The sequence below is a fragment of the Mustela erminea genome, chromosome 14 (genome assembly GCF_009829155.1).
Source record: "Mustela erminea isolate mMusErm1 chromosome 14, mMusErm1.Pri, whole genome shotgun sequence".
In the NCBI taxonomy this organism is placed as follows: domain Eukaryota; kingdom Metazoa; phylum Chordata; class Mammalia; order Carnivora; family Mustelidae; genus Mustela; species Mustela erminea.
The window spans coordinates 12,777,565-12,793,976 of NC_045627.1; the positions used below are offsets into that span (position 1 = coordinate 12,777,565).

Sequence of the window (16,412 nt, forward strand, 5' to 3'; positions counted from 1 at the left end):
GGGTGGGATGAGGGCTTTGAGGGGTCAGTAGAACTGTGTGGTCTGGTATTCAGAGATATCGTCCTCAAGTAAGTTTGTACATACACTGGATTTGGGAATGTGTATTAATAATGAATGATAAGGCACTAAGTAGAAATGTTTAAAACGTGCCAAAATTTTTCTGAGACAATTTACATTTTGTCAACAAGCTTGGAGATTTTCACTTTTAATATACTAGAAACATCATAATGGAAAGTGGCCTGGACCTCTCTAGCCCTTCAAGATGCTCTGATGGAGAGAGATGGGAACATCAAATAGAGAGCTTCACCTGTGGTGCTTAGAGCACATGCTCAGAACACAGTGAGACATGGATCTGCAGAGAAGTCAGGTACAAGGACCTGTACTTCACAAAATATGGAGCCACTGCTATGGGTAAGAAAATAATGGGGGTGTGGAGGTTGGTTAAGATGCAATTTTCAAATCCTACCTAAGCCGAGATATAAATACTACATATGAGAGGATCATAAAAGTATGAAAATTTCAGTCAGAGAAAGTCCAAAAAAATTTCAAGTTCATATTACACTGTATAAACTTATCTACATAATGCTCATTCTTCTCAAGAAAATATTCTCCAGGCCTTATTATTTTGGAAGCTTCTCATTAATTTTGCTGCTTAAACAGCAAAGGGAAGCAAAGGGAAGTCTGAGGAAGAACAACATCGGGTCAGGCCTGTCACATTAAATATTCAGGATGCAGTAACAGTTTCAGTTACTAAAAGGAAGTCCTCCTTAAAGCAAAAGAGATGTTGGCCGAGGTTGAAAGCAAAGTGGACCTTAGGCTGAAACATGTAACTACTCTAGAATTTACATACCATGGGAGCATCAACCCATCAGCAAAGGTCACCTTGACCTTTCTGTTAGTGACTCTCAAGATCTAATGACCACAGGAATCAGTAGAGGATCTGTCAACAAACGCAGATTTGAACTCAGAAGTGGAGGCAACCAAGGCTGCTGTGGTCCCAGAACGGTGTTTTGATCGAAGCACAAAATCTCAGAAACAGGATATTCTAAATAATCAGAACTCCACTTTGGTAAATTTTAGTTTTCTTTGTAACCCTGAGCATCTATTTTGTGCATTTTAAAACCTTACAATCTTGGAACACTGCATCAAAAACTAATGATGTAAAAAACAAAAACAAAAACTAATGATGTATTATTGTATGGTGACTGACATAACACAATAAAAAATTTTAAAAAATAAAATAAAATGAAACCTTACGAAGACAAGCAGTCAATAGGCTTTCTCAGGTTGCCCATGGAGTCTTCAACACAAAAATTTCTTTAGACTATCTGAATTCAACCCTTATCAGATGCATTTGTTCAACACATCTATTTCTCTGAGCATCAGGCACTTGGGCCCTGGTGAGCAACATTCTGGATAAATTACCATCCAGTGACAGGGAACACAACTAAGCAAGACATATCACCACACGAGCTTCATTTGTTTTCTTCTGAGAAAAAAATGAGGAGCACAGAACAGACACTCTTTCCATGTGTAATATCCTACGCTTCCATCACCTGAGCCCCAGAGAGAAAAAAAGGAAAAGGCTCACAGTAAATAAATAAATAATGCACTGGTTGACGCCATCTTTAGCTTGGAAATATTTATGGTCACGGTCCTTCTTAGCTATCGATATTTTTATGCAACTTGAGGCAATTCAGCAACTTATTCTACCATCAAAACACCTAGCATCTCTTATCAGAAATTCAGAGATGGGGCGGGGAAGAGGTAGGGAAATTCTTAGGAAGCCCGAAAGAGTCTTCTTCAAGCATCTGTCATCTCTCTTTAGATCGTGGGGCTCTGTTCTTCCTTTCAGACGTTTGTTTGGCAATGTTCTCATGGATCTTAAAAACAAACAAAAAAAACCCTATTTCTATAGGTGACCTAATTAAGAAAAAATTAGTCAAAAATCAACATTTCCAAGCAGGCAATCTAATCCATGGACTGAAGACTTCTGTGCATACCAGGCTGATTTTACATCTTTCTAAATCAGTAAAGCTTGTTTTGTATGCTTTACCTTGTCTTGTTTAGTTTGAAATAGATTCACAGTCAGCAATACCTACTTGACCATGTTTTCTCTATTTTAAATTGTCTATTTCTCTTATATTTAAGCTGCTTTGCCCAAGTCTTCTTGAAAAAACAAGTAGTCCAATAGGAGCAAAGGAATTTCTTTGTCCTTTCGGATAGCCCTACAAAGAAGATTAAGATATCATTCTATATTAGAATACGAAATAGCCAGATGAGAAAGGACAGTATTTGGATGAGTGATTTACAACCATCTCTAGGAAAAAGACCCTTTATTCCTGGGAAATCATGCAGGGAGGTCCAACTTGTAAAGCAGAGGAGGACGGAGCCTGGGGGCTCCCAGTACCCAACACAGCACCCTCGCCCGTCCATGAGGCACCTCTGCAGAGCACAGGCTGCAAATCAGTCACTTACAGTCCATCCATTTTAACCCAGTTAGCACCCCAACAGTTATGAGCTATAGTAGAGTACCAAATGCACATTTTGATGGTTTAACCTCAGCTCATCACTGCTCCTGGATGAAAAACAGATCAAGGTCAATGGACACCAATGACAAAAAGTCATAAAATCAATGACTAGAAATATTTATTTAAAATAGTTGGTTATAAGGACTGTGTTTTTCAGCCAAAGTTCTTAACTTGTTTCCTTTGAAAGACACCAGCGACTTCTCAGAATGTGAACCTGGCTTTCCAGGACAAGCCTTTATTTAAAATCAGCTACCTACTCCCTTCATGCTGCCTTTCTGATTTTCTCTTCTGATGAAGTATCTGCCTTTTCCTTAACCTTTCTCAATAAGTACAAACCTTCCAGGTAAATAGTGGCGGTAACTCATAAGCAATTCTTACATGTACCATTCAAGGAGCTACAAGTCTTGCTTGGATCAAAGCATTTAATCCTCTTAACACCTCTGTGAGCTAGATTTATCATCACCTTACTGCAGATGAAGAAACTGAGGGTTTTGCAAAGTTATGTGATTGGCCCAGGATCATATTTACACCAACAAACAAAATATATAGACACACAGCCCATTTTTAGTTATCCAGTTGTATATAGATTATTCCAACTGCCATATTCCAAAGACCTTTAACTCCGGCACTTCTTGCCTGTATGTACTTTCTCTAGATCCTTCTAATCAACCACAGTGGCAACATGAGATTATAATTAATTAACCATCTCTGTATCTTATACCCTAAGCAGTAACACATCCTTACTGCCTTTGTAATATTCTCAAACATTGCCCTAGGTGTTTGGTTCATTTCTTCCACTAGTTCTTTGACGGTAGTAACCACACACAATGTGCCCTTGGTCCTTCCTGTGCTTTCTACGACATGCTAGGTGCTCAGAGATGAGCACTATAAGCACTGAGTCTGTTACCCAATGAAAGAGAAATCTTAACAGTCTGGTTGGCCACTGTGTGTAGCTCTCAAAGAGGTTACCAGAAGAGGAGCTTGCATAAAAGGGCTAAAAGGGGAGGCGCCTGAGTGGCTCAGTGGGTTAAAGCCTCTGCCTTCAGCTCAGGTCATGATCTCAGGGTCCTGGGATTAAGACCCGCATCAGGCTCTCTGCTCAGCCTCTCTGCCTGCTTGTGATCTCTGGCTATCAAATAAATAAATAAATAATCTTTAAAAAGAAAAAAAGGGGGCTAAAAGGTATCTCGAACATAACTTGTGGATTTCATTAATTATGAGGTTTATTGATTTCTAAAAGCAAGAGAAGGTGAGCCTCATGCATGAGGATTATTGGTCTTATTTGTATAGTGCTTTTTCAATCAAACCATATTCAAATTCATTATCTCATTGCTTCATCCCAGGAACCTTGTGTTAAGTATAATCATCATCATGTTGCAAGTGAGAAAGCTAGAATTCAGGCAATTACACGCCTCTCTCTGAAAAGTGGTAGCAGAATTGATTCGAGAAGCCGCAGCCCTGGCGAGATTGCCCATTTTCTACTCCTTCAGTGGAAAGTACAAGTCATATGGCAAAAAACATGCATGGTTATATGCCAAAATCAAAATAAGATCTGTACATCTTTAAAAGTATTCATGGACTATTTTTAGCTGTTATTGGTTTCCATGTAAAATACAACTCAAAATGTCTATCTCCTGATCAAGACATACAGCACCTTAATGCACAGCATATGCACACAGCAAGGGCTTAATAAATGCTTATTTGACAAGCTGACACACTTGTCCTGGAAATGTGGAGGGTGCCTGTTTCCACCTCCATTGGTTAAGAGACAAAAGGAGAGAAATGCTCCAGGCCTCCCTTTAGCAAGGCAATGTTAGCTGTTCCATTTAATTTAATACTCCCTGTCAGTTACAAGAACACTGTTTCATCATTTCCCTGTCTTATTACCTCTTTCCACAATGCAAGTAAAACAAAACTGTTCTTCTCTCAAAACTGGAACTAAATGGGTTGGTAAGCGAAAGTGACTTCCAATACCCCCAAACCCAATTGATCTCCCATATTCATGGAGCAGGGGGTACCAACTACCTACTTAATCCTAAATTCATTATACATAAATAATATTCTGATTTATGCCAGTCGGAATACACTTTCTATAAATCAGTCTGTGCTTAACTGAAGCAATGTTTCACTTCTGATTTTTATTTCAATTATCATCCACTATGGTGTTTAGAATTTTTTTATAGAAATAGACATGTAAAGTTTATAATACCCCATTTATACCTGTTCACTCTCTTTTCTTTTTTTTTTTTAAAGATTTAAGTAATCCCTTACACCCAAAGTGGGGTTTGAACTCATGACCCCAAGATCAAGAGTCATATGCTCTACTGACTGAGCCAGTCAAGCGCTCCTATTTGTCTAATTACTTTTTCAACCTTAAAATAAAAAGAATATTTTGCACTGGCTTCCTTCATACTCCGATTGACTTCACCCTTCTGCAAACTTTGGTCCAGGATTATTTTTTGGCAAAAATACAGTTCACTAAATAACTTAAGTCAAATATATCATGGCCTCGCCACAGAAATAAAATACACTTACGAAGTTGAAATAAGACCTTCTTCTTCCCTTCTCCCATTGCTAACCCCTGCCCTCTGAAAAAATGTCGTGTAGATTAGAGAGAGAAACTCATTGTGTCCATTTCTCTTTTCTCAACAGGTACGAGCTTCTCGTATAACCACCTGCTTTCATAGATGTCAGAATTGGTACTCAGAACCTCCTTAATATAGCCTTCTTCACTGGTCCACGGAATTTTGAACTCCTGATTCGACCGCATTTCCATGCCGTTGGTACGATAATCTAAGAACAGGTGCTCTCAGGCTCACAAAGACACGAGCGAACGGTACCAGGAAAGCCTAAACCTGGGAAACCGCACTTCCACAAAGGTTACATTATTCCCCTACTTTAGGGAGTTATTTGTCATTCGTCAAGAAGAGATACGGACTTATCTCTAAGTAAATTCCCTAGATCCTTCGCAGTCTACAGAGAAAGCAGGATTGGCCTGCACTTGATCCCACCGCCAAACACATGACCGCGTGGGCCCACTTACCAGGTACCGCTCAGAGGACACACTGACCAAGATGAGGTCATCTCCAACTCGAACCTTCTCTCCTTCCGACCGCTGCTTGGAGGCGGGATGAATGGTCCACCAGCAAGCCTCCCCTGCAGGATGAACACAAAGAGGCACCTCTCACTATGAAATCTGTCTTTCTTGCCAGCAGCTCCAAAATGAAAGAGGAAAATAAAACAAGGCTTCCAAATCAGTCTCCTGACAAATGAATAAAACCAGCCTTCCCACAGCTTCCCGAAGTTTGAAACTAACAGTAAATTCATCTGGCAGACCACGAAAATCAAAAGACTGAGGCCAAATTAACTCAGGATAAAGACATACTGAAATGCAAAGATTCTCCCCATGCAACCCCGCTGTGGCATTTTGCAAAGTGAGGTTTGGTGTCTTCCCCCCTCTAAAAAGCTATTTATGCTACCATTAGGCCAAATTTACCAGTCATGCTGACCTTCCTGCATTCTTTACATAATCCCATGTTCACTGCTCTCTGTACAAATATCTAGTATTCTGGCACATGATTTTCAAAAGGACTTGGGGTGTTGTAATGCAACAGTTGTGTTGTATCAATTTTAAAACTCTGTACTTGTGGGAGATACAGATTAAAAATAGATACAGTGTTGTCACTGAAATTTTACTATTCTGTGCCTTGTTTTTATTCTTTATTTTAATGGGTGGTAGTTTCCACTAAACTAAGGGTAAAATTATATAAAAGAATCCTACTATAGAAGGATACATTATAAAAATAACTGGGTACACATTAAATCAAATCATTTTTTCTAGAACTAGTCGAGCATAAGCCTCCTGAGCCACATAACAATTCATTCTCCAGGCCCATTAGCTACAGTATAAATTTATATAAACAATTCTTCAACCTGTTTATAGTTCCTTTTAGAATGCAAATGCAAGCTCTATCCAAAAATGAGAATAGTTTTTCGGTGGTATCTGTTATCTAATACTTACTCCATCCCTTTTACCAGCTTTATTGTTTTTCCCTAATACTTGGTTTTTTTCTTCTTTGCTAATTCCCCAATGCCAGAATATAAGTTTCGTAACAGCAGGAATTTTATGTGTTTTGTTCATTGGGGTTTCCCCAGCTCCTACTAGCATACTACAGGCACTAAATAAAAATTCAATTTGCATAAATGGGTAAATTAATCATCCAGTAACATTTCTCAAGCATTCTTACAGCCAGTCTGCAATGAACCCTGGGATGCTTTTCTTAGACAAACCATAGTCCTAGCTGAACGTCACCTTACAGGACTCATTTTTCATTCAATTCACATTTTTAGAGTTGCAGGGAGTTTTCATTCATTTACTCAAACAATTATAAAGCACCCACTATTTGTCAATCATTGCTGTAGTAGCTGGGGATGCATCGATAAACAAGGAAGAAAAAATCATCTGCCTTAGGAGTTTAATTCCAATCAAAGCACATAAGAAATAAGAAATAATAATAATGCAGCAATTCAGATGAAGTAAAAAGCTATGGGGAAAATAGTAGTATAAATGGATCAGATGTAGGCAGAGGGACCTCATTTTGTTGTTTTGACTTATATAATCATCTCAGTGTATGAAAACAAATTCTAGATCATGCATGTTCTTTACTCCTTTTGAGAAAGAGAACTGAAGACTTTTTCATCTAACTGTTGCTGAAGGATATCAAAAGAGAAAAATTTTTTTAACAACTAGCAAAGACACAGAGGAATGACTGAGCTTCTATAAAATGAAATAAAAATCAAAAATAGTATTTATCTTGGGGAGCCTAGGTGGCTCAGTTGGTTAAGTGGCTGACTCTTGGGTTCAGCTCAGGTCGTGATCTCAGGGTCCTAGGATGAGTCCCATGAGGGGCTCTGCACTCAGGGGGAAGTCTGCTTCTCCTTTGCCCTCTGCCCCTCCGCCACTCTCCCTCCCTCTAAAATAAATCAATAAAATCTTTAAAAAGAGAGAAAAAGAAAAAAATACTTATCTTTTTGGTGTCTAGAATTCTGGAATTTTCATGCATAATGATGTACTGGTCTCTTAAGAGTTAATTAGGTTGGTGACTATTACTTTATTTTTATCCATTTGTTGTCTCAAAACTTTAGAGTACAAGAAAGTATTTTTTAAAGATTTTATTTACTTGAGAGAGAGAGAGAGAGCAAGAGAAAGCACGAGTTGGGGTGGGGGTGGCAGAGGGAGAGGGAAAAGCAGGCTCCCAGCTGAGCAGGGAGCCCAATGTAGGACTCGATCGCAGGACTGCTGTATCACAACCTGAACCAAAGGCAGAGCTGAGCCAAAGGTAGATCCTTAACTGACTGACTCACCCAGGCTCTCCTGGGAAAGTATTTTTTAAAATACGAATAGGAAAAAAATAAAATAAAATACAAATGGGGGTAGATGTGGGGGCAAAGCTTGATCCCACCTCTGAAACGAACTACTTAATAGGAGTTGGTCTATTGCCCTCCTTTTATTTCTACTTGGTCTTTTACTTATTTTTAATTCTAAAAGCCATGCATGCTCATTGTAAAAGATTAAATAATCACATTGAACATAGCTGTATAAAATGTAACAGAATAAAAAATAGGGCCCCTGTCCTCCTATTTCGATTTTCTGAAAGGATAAATGTGTTTATGTATACATTTTGGTTCGAAATATAAAAATACATGTATATTCAGACAGATCTGTAGCCCTCTGGACACAGAAATGAAGCATTTTCATTTTCTATCTTTTTTGTCTCAATAGTGATATTAAGTATGTTTCATTTTTTAGAGAAACTATTTTTAAGATAAAAGAAAAAAGAGGTTTGCAGGCTATTTCACAAGCAGATCAGTGCACACTAATACAGTTAACAGCCAGTAAATCCGGTAATAAGTATGGTTTTTCTAGCCAAATCCCGAAAAAGAATGAGGTCTGAGATACAATTTAAACATCCAGCTAATTACATGGCAATGACAAACTAACAGGAACAACATACACTTCCTTCTTCTACTAAAAACTTTCCTTAGAAAGGCATTCATTTTTGTCTTCCTGACCCCGACCATGAGAACATTTATCTACTGTATCTCTATATCTTACATCTTCCAGTTCCATCCCTGCCACATTCTCTTGGAACGCAGCCTCTTCCGGGAACAAGGTGCTCACCTGTTGTGTCCTCTTGCAAGCCAACATCAAAGGCCAGTTTATCAGTTGAAGACCGGGAGGTGGACAGGCAGCAGAGATACTAGAAGATACAGAATCAGTCGTTGTCACTGAGCATTTTTAGTCCCATGGGGGTCTAACTCTGAGTTTGCTACCAGTAAATCTCTGCTCTATCAGTCTTCTCCTTCACATCTGGATGCTTCTGTGCAAAACCCAGGTTCTTCATCAGGAGGTGGAACAACACTTTCACAACATTCAGTAGGAGATGAGCTCCCCCCTCCCCACTCATGAACAACTGAGGAAATGTGTTCTGTTGGTAGAAGACGACACCTAACTGGGGATATGTCTGTACATCTCTCGCTGTATGAGGTATTCATGATCCTAAGCAGAAATACAACCTGATCTGACAGTTGGAAATCTTCCTTCCCACCAGAAATTTGAAAACAATTCACTCTCATCTTATAGTTTCATTTTCATTTTTAAAATCTTAACTCTCTGAAATCCATCTGGAATTTATTTTGTTGTGCAGCATGTGACCTCACTCCAGTGAGGTTCTCTCCCGTGTGCCTGTGTGTAGGTTTCCCCAAGAACAATCCAGTTCTTGCAACACCATCATCTCCTTACATCTCCCCCTCCTCCTTCAGTTTCCTTAACTGTACTGTTGGACATGAAGTTTAGGATAAGTCAGTTGAACTCCCTTAACCCCATTCCAACTTCAAAAACCTTGTTAATTGGTGTAAGAATGAGGACACAAGCTGGTGAGGAAATGGAGAAAGGGGAACCCTCTTAAACTGTTGGTGGGAATGCAGGCTGGTGCAGTCACTCTGGAAAACAGTATGGAGGTTCCTCAAGATTTTAAACATAGAGCTACCCTATGACCCAGCAATTGCACTACTGGGTATTTACCCCAAAGATACAGATGCAGTGAAAAGAAGCAGCAATGTCCACAACAACCAAACTGAGGAGCCGAGATGCCCTTCAATGGAAAAATGGATAAAACAGATAAAAAAAGATGTGATCACACACACACACACACACACACACACACACACACGATGGAATACTATGCAGCCACCAAAAAAGAACTCTTGCCATTTGCAATGACGTGGATGGAACTAGAGGGTATTAGGCTAAGTGAAGTAAGTCAATAAGAAAAAGACAATTTTTGGAGACAAACCATGAGAGACTCTTAATCTCAGGAAACAAACTGAGGTTTGCTGAAGGGGAGGGCAGTAGGGACGGGGTGGCTGGGTGATGGACACTGGGGAGCGTATGTGTTGTGGTGAGTGCTGTGTGTTGTGTAAAACTGATGAGTCACAGACATGTACCCCTCAAATAAATAATACATGTTAATAAAAAATTTTAACTAAAAAAATAAGACTAGGTAATGAAGGAAGAAAAAAAAAGAACGAGGACACAAGGATGAACATAGCATGAGCTCAAGATACACTACCATCCACAGCAACGAGTGCACTGTCAGCAAGAACAGGAGCCCTGCAAAGAGCAGTCAGAGCCAATTCCAGGCACCGAGCAAGCCCAGATCTCCCAGAGTCACTGGACAAATAATGCAAAGTCTAGAAAAGTCTTACTGGGAAACTGGTCCATCCACCTCAGTGGGTGTCTGAGTGTGAGAAGGGAGGAGATGAACCAATCAGGGGACAGATGTGCTGATATATTAAATGGAAGTCAGTGTCACTGGGATATAAATCAAATTCACCTGGAAAGTCCAATTTCTGTTGCTTGACGACAAAACACTGGCTCCTAAGGTTATAAAAAAGATATTGAGGGTCCCAGTGTAGGAATGTGAGCCTGACCTTGAGAAAGGCTGCCTGAGATTTACAGACTTTAGATGTAAACATATTAAATGTCTGCTTTTATCCTATTAAAGTCTTCTACGATATTTTGCAATAATATTACAGTACTAGGTACTGTGACTATTAACACATTTTCTCGTCCAATAATGTTCACAACAACTATGAGGTAAGTACCATAATTATTCCACTAAACGTTCATTAAGTTCCATAAGGACAAGGACACGATCTTCTTCACAACAATATACAGCCTCTTGAACAGTGCATAGCACACAGTAGGTGCTAAATAACATTTAAATGAATAAAATATTAAAATGCAATTAGAGACTTAAAGAAGTTCAGCATGGTCTCCAAGGCTGAACAGCATGTAGGAAAGTGAGCCTAAACCTAGATCTACTGACCAAGTCCAGGCTCCTAACGCAATACGTATAGAGGGTACTTTTCTTAAAACAGTCCCTTATGTTTATTATTTCATGTTTTTTTGTGTGTTTTGACTGGTATTAGAAACAAAATTCTTTCCATGAACTTTTAATGCACTATTGCTCTATGCAACTGTATTTACATATTTATCTAGTATCCAGCCACTTTACTAGAGTATATGCCTTAATTTTATTTCGTATCTTGCTGTGTCAGCCAAGATTTCTGGAACAATGTTGAAGAGATGTTTTTGGTTTTGTTTATTTTTTGAGTTAGTTTTGTCAAGAATCACTTTAGTGTTTGACAATTAAAATTGATGTTGGTTACTGATTTGATGTTTATATTTTCTTTATCACTGAGAAATTAATTAATGCTTAGTTTTATTAGAAATGGATGTTGTTTTAATAAATGCCTTTTCAGTGCCTATTAAGATGATCGTTATTTTTCCTATTTGATTCTATTTATATTATGAAGCACATTAATAGAAAGGATATTATTAAGGTATCATTAAAATCATATCTATACTTTTCCTATACTTCTCTTCCTATACTTCTGAATTAACTAGAACTTTAAGTCAGATGTTCACACTGGTATTTGTGATTAATACTGATAATTTTTTATGTTTTCAATATTGATAGTGAGGTTATGCTTAGTCACCTGTTCTGATTTAAATAATATCAGAATTATCTCCTTCCTAAAAGGAATAATCAATTATATTTTACTTCCAAAGGTTGGACCTTCATGTATTCACAAAAGTTATACTGATGAAAAGTTTAAATGATGTAGAAAATGCTTATGCTAAAACAATATGTTTTAAAAATCAGGACATAAGTTGCTTATGCAGTAAGATCTCAATTACATAAAATTCTTGTAACAGAGAAGATTACAGTTTGTTAGAAGTCCCCACACTTTCTCTCATTAAGATGATCGTGAAGAACTGTGTCTTCAGTAATTTCCAAATTTCATAAAATGAGTATGAGCTGTTTATATAACTTAATAAAACTTTTAAAAGAATAGAATAAAACTTTTATATATAAAATAAATGAAATGTATCATTTTACATAACATAAAAATATACAGAAGTGCACAAACATATACCTACACAGACAGATGGAAATGTGTATGGGTATCTATCTGTATAAGGATAACCCATGTGGATATGGCTTTTTTAATCTTATCTGTTTCTTTAATTATATGAGTTAATTTTCTAATAAATGAACCATTTAAAAATAATCAGAACTGAGAAATACTTCTTGACTCTTATGCCTCCCTCCTCCTAAAACCAGTCTATTAAAAGAGACTAAAAAACAGGAGTCACAAATGATAGAAATGAAGGACTTTACAGGTCATCAAAGCTAATTCTTATTTTATAAATGAGAAAATTAAACCAGGGACAAAGATATTAAAGAACACATACAAATACAGAACTCATTAATACATCCCTTGAAAAGCCATTACCAATGTCTCCTGATGATTTATGTCTAAATGGACCATCTGAGAGAGGATACCAACATGCCTACTCACCATGCCACTGTAGGAATGGCGGAGCAATATGGCATGTCCATAGAGGAGTGTCCGATGACCACCACCTTGAGCAGTCTGTGGGGAAAAAAAGAGGGGTCGACAAGGAAAAAAAAAATAAAAGAGTAATCGTAACTAAGTCATTAAGATACTCTCTTGTTATCAAGGAAAAGTTTAATAGGAAAGAACTAAGTAAAACTAAGCAAAGTTTTATCAAAGAATATTTAAATGGGAATAGGCTACCAAGAAAATCTCTACTGTGGGTCAGCAGTTGATCCAGTCCTCGAAGAATGAACTTGACTTTGGCATAATTTATAATTATTTATTCATAGTTATTTATTATCTCTATTTCCCATCATATTGTGATCTGCATCAGGTAGGGACTATGGTACTTTATTCACCATCCCCCGCCCCAGGTTCCTAGCAAAATGCCTGGCATACAGTAAGGATAAATACCTGTTCAATGAGTGACTCTTCCTAAAACACAGTTTTGATCAAAGCATCTATTGATTTAAAATTTTCATGCCCTTCAACTGTTTTTTAAAAAGAGTTCACATTTTTTATATGAAATTGAGGAAGGCTTCTCAAATTTTAGCATGCTTATAAATCACCAGGAGAGCTTAGCATAAAGAGTGAGGATACTAAGCTGTGTATAGTTTAAGAAGTGAAGAAAACACATTAATATCTACTACTACTATACTTTTCACTCAGGATATCTTCCTCCCTATTGTTCCATACAATTTCTAAAAATGACTTTATTTTCATGTTATATTTAAAAGACCTCAAAACCATTCTTACAACAGGTATGGAAAGGTATTCCAATAAGAAAAACTGTTTAAAAAAAAAAAACAGGGAAAAAAGAGTAAAAGAGAAAAATCTATTTTGCAAAATCACATTCCTCCTCAGAACAAGGCCCTCTTTAAAAAGTACTTTCATTTTTTTAAATAATATGTTCTATTTAGTGTGGCTAAGGATAATTTTATCCACTTAGTCTGATTTGGATCACTTTGATAGAGGAGTTTACCTTTTCATGCCAGATGTGGGCTCCAAAGCCTTAAAATACTGATGAATTTGAACAATACTAGACAGTCAGAACAATCAAAGCAAAATTTTTCAGAAATGTAGGACAAGGCCTTAGATTTAACCCAAAAGTGGCAAGTGCTCCTTTCACTCTAAAGATTGCCCAGAGTTCACATACATACACTGTGTATGTATGTGTGTACATACACACACGTGCACGCATACACATGCACACACAAAGGTAAATGTTCAAACTGGTTAAGCTAAAACAGATATGCAGTGTCATAGTGTCTGAATTTTCTTTCAACTACAGACGTTACACAATTAGACAATTACAGATATCTACGCTATCGATTTCCTCACTACTTAAATACAAATCAACGCCACAGATTTAGTTTTAACAGAACTCCTGTAAAAGTATGCAGATAATCCACACTAAATCAACTTCGTTACTTAAGAGAGCACTATTAACACAAAGTGAATGCAATTTCTGTCACAGGGTCTGCATCACTCTTCCTCCAACTTGTCATTTTAAAAGATACTGTTCTAACTCGTTCTGAATCAGAAAAAATGTGTAATTTCCACTCGAGCAGATTGGATAACCTGTTCATTCAACAAACATTTCTCAAAAAAAAAAAAAAAAAAAGTGTATGTGAGAATCATCCAAAGAGTCACCTTGGTTCTTTTCTGTGATTTTTATTTCGTCATGTTAATTTTTTTGTTAAATTTGGCCTGCTCCTTGCTTTATTTTAAGTGAGCAAATATTTAGGGACTTCTCCTGCTGTAGGGAACTTCTGGAAGCCACTTTTAGGGTTATTCCTTCAAGGCTCTACAATATTGTGCCTTATGTGGGCTGTTGGACTCCCCTAGACCAATTTCAATAAGAAAAAGATCATCACTGCTGGGTGGTGTATCACAAGCAGTTGTAATTCAGGATCCTGGAAAAAAGGTCCATTTTCCCTTTAGTCCTCCAAAACTGCACCTGTAAGCGCTCAGCTATATGACCATATTACGCTATGAGAACCCTCTAGGACCAGCTAGATAGGAGTCAATCAAGCTCATGGAGAAGGAAGCTCAGGGCTGGCCTGCCTTTCCAGATCACACACAGGAAAACACAATCTTGGCTTTTTTTTTCTCTCTTTTTGAAATTAACGTGGGTAAAGTAAGGAGGGCTTTCAAATGTATCAACTGAAAAAAAGAATTAAATTTTACATAAGGTGAACACACTTTCATTTCACACTAAAGCCATCTAAACTTTAACTAGTCCTGCTTTTTCCAGTAAGTATTATAGGAAAGAAACACTCTGTCCTAATCATTCAGAAGTATTGACTGCAAGGCTACTGTCTGAGTAGTAGGATACACCTGATGCCAAGGGTATCATGAAGAACAAGCTCACATTGTATTTTCTTCTGCACTGAGGATCAACGTTTTCTCCAAAAAACTTAACTTATTCACTCAACAATTATATACTGGATCTCATGTAGTTTCCTTCCAATATCTGCACACTAACAGCAAAGAGAATTTTTAACGTTAATGTATGAATAATGGTATGTTTCTTCATGCCTCCAACTATGTGATGGATTATCAGATCCTTTCCATCAAAGTAGTACCTGAAATTGACATGTCCCTCAGGTACATTTCCAAGTGTGACTTAGACCCTACCTGTCCCTGAAAATGCAGCTGTCAATCCACCGCCCCCAGCCCTGCTCATAGGATTCCTAGAGCCTGTATTATGGTTGTGAGTTGGTCCCAGGCAGAACCATGACCCAGAAGTCAGCCTCTCTGAGAAGACCGGGGTCTCCTGTAGATGATGGGGTCCATGTAAAGGAGCTGCAGCCCTCTTAGGGAAAATAACAACAACAACAACAAAATTAGCAACTGTCATCTCCAAACTCTCCGTACTTCTGATGTTGGGGAGCTAAGCAACAGTTATCACAAGGCAGAGTTTGACTTTTTGAAAATGACAGTGAAAAACGTGTTTTCAATTCTGTGTGTCGGTTTAGTCCTCTTACCCCCTGAAATGACCAGCAGGGTTAGGGATGCACAACGGTGTAAAAACCAACAGCTCAGCAGCTATAAATGGATAAGAGTCCAGAGCACACTCAAACAACACCGCTCTGTGTATTCTAAACCAGCCTCAAGCTTTACAACAATTATCTTAACAGCAATTTAGTATTGATAGGCATTCCTATGCCTCTAGCTTGCCAAAGATGTCCAATTAGGGGACCCATATTATAGGTAAAAGCTTTCATGTAAATGCATCTACATTTACGTTTATTTAGAACAATATGCAGTCGATGGGCGTAATGTATTCATCTGTTATCCTCTGTGGGAAGGGAAACAAATTGGATCCCTCTAACCCCATTTGAAGTATTACTATTAGAAGGTTAAAATTTAAGAGCAGAAAAGCAGAAAACATAAACCTGTAACAGCAATGACTAAGATAAACTTAAGGGGTTTATACGCACATAAAAATCATTGATACTGTGCTTCTGATGTTTGGGTTTTGTTTTCTTTTTCTGTTCTGTATTCTTTAAACATGTGTTTGTGTTATATATTGGCTTATTAACATGTCACTTGTATGGCTGCTGTTTAAAACTGTCTAATTTACTAACCACATACTATCTAAACATTTTAAGTTTTCTGTTTTTCTCATTTTTTCCTGTACAGAAATGCTATGTTAACAAATGGAGGACATTTCTCATAATTCCAGACCCTTACTATGTAAACATTATTTTTGGTTTGTTTGTTTTTTTTTAATAAGCCCAACTATAGTACTTCATAGCCCTTGACGGATAAGACATAACATGCTGTCTTAGAAGCAAAACAATGAACTCTTAACAGGAATTTATTACTACAGGTAATACTTAGTTAAGTCACCGAAATTTAAAACAACAAACAGCAAGGATAAGAAATTTGCATTACAGAACTTTG

General features: G+C 37.6%; 1 protein-coding gene across 7 annotated transcripts in view; it reads right to left on the reverse strand.

Moving 5' to 3' along the window:
• The window catches only part of RYR2 (ryanodine receptor 2), a 756,727-nt gene that overhangs the window by 406,393 nt on the left and 333,922 nt on the right, over positions 1–16,412 (reverse strand). For all 7 annotated transcript variants that reach the window (XM_032312097.1, XM_032312094.1, XM_032312091.1 and 4 more), the window contains 3 exons: positions 12,462–12,536; positions 8,713–8,791; positions 5,575–5,687 (listed from right to left, as the gene is read on the reverse strand). In XM_032312097.1, coding sequence (XP_032167988.1) covers positions 5,575–5,687; positions 8,713–8,791; positions 12,462–12,536 — 267 coding nt within the window. The remainder of the gene's footprint in view (positions 1–5,574; positions 5,688–8,712; positions 8,792–12,461; positions 12,537–16,412) is intronic.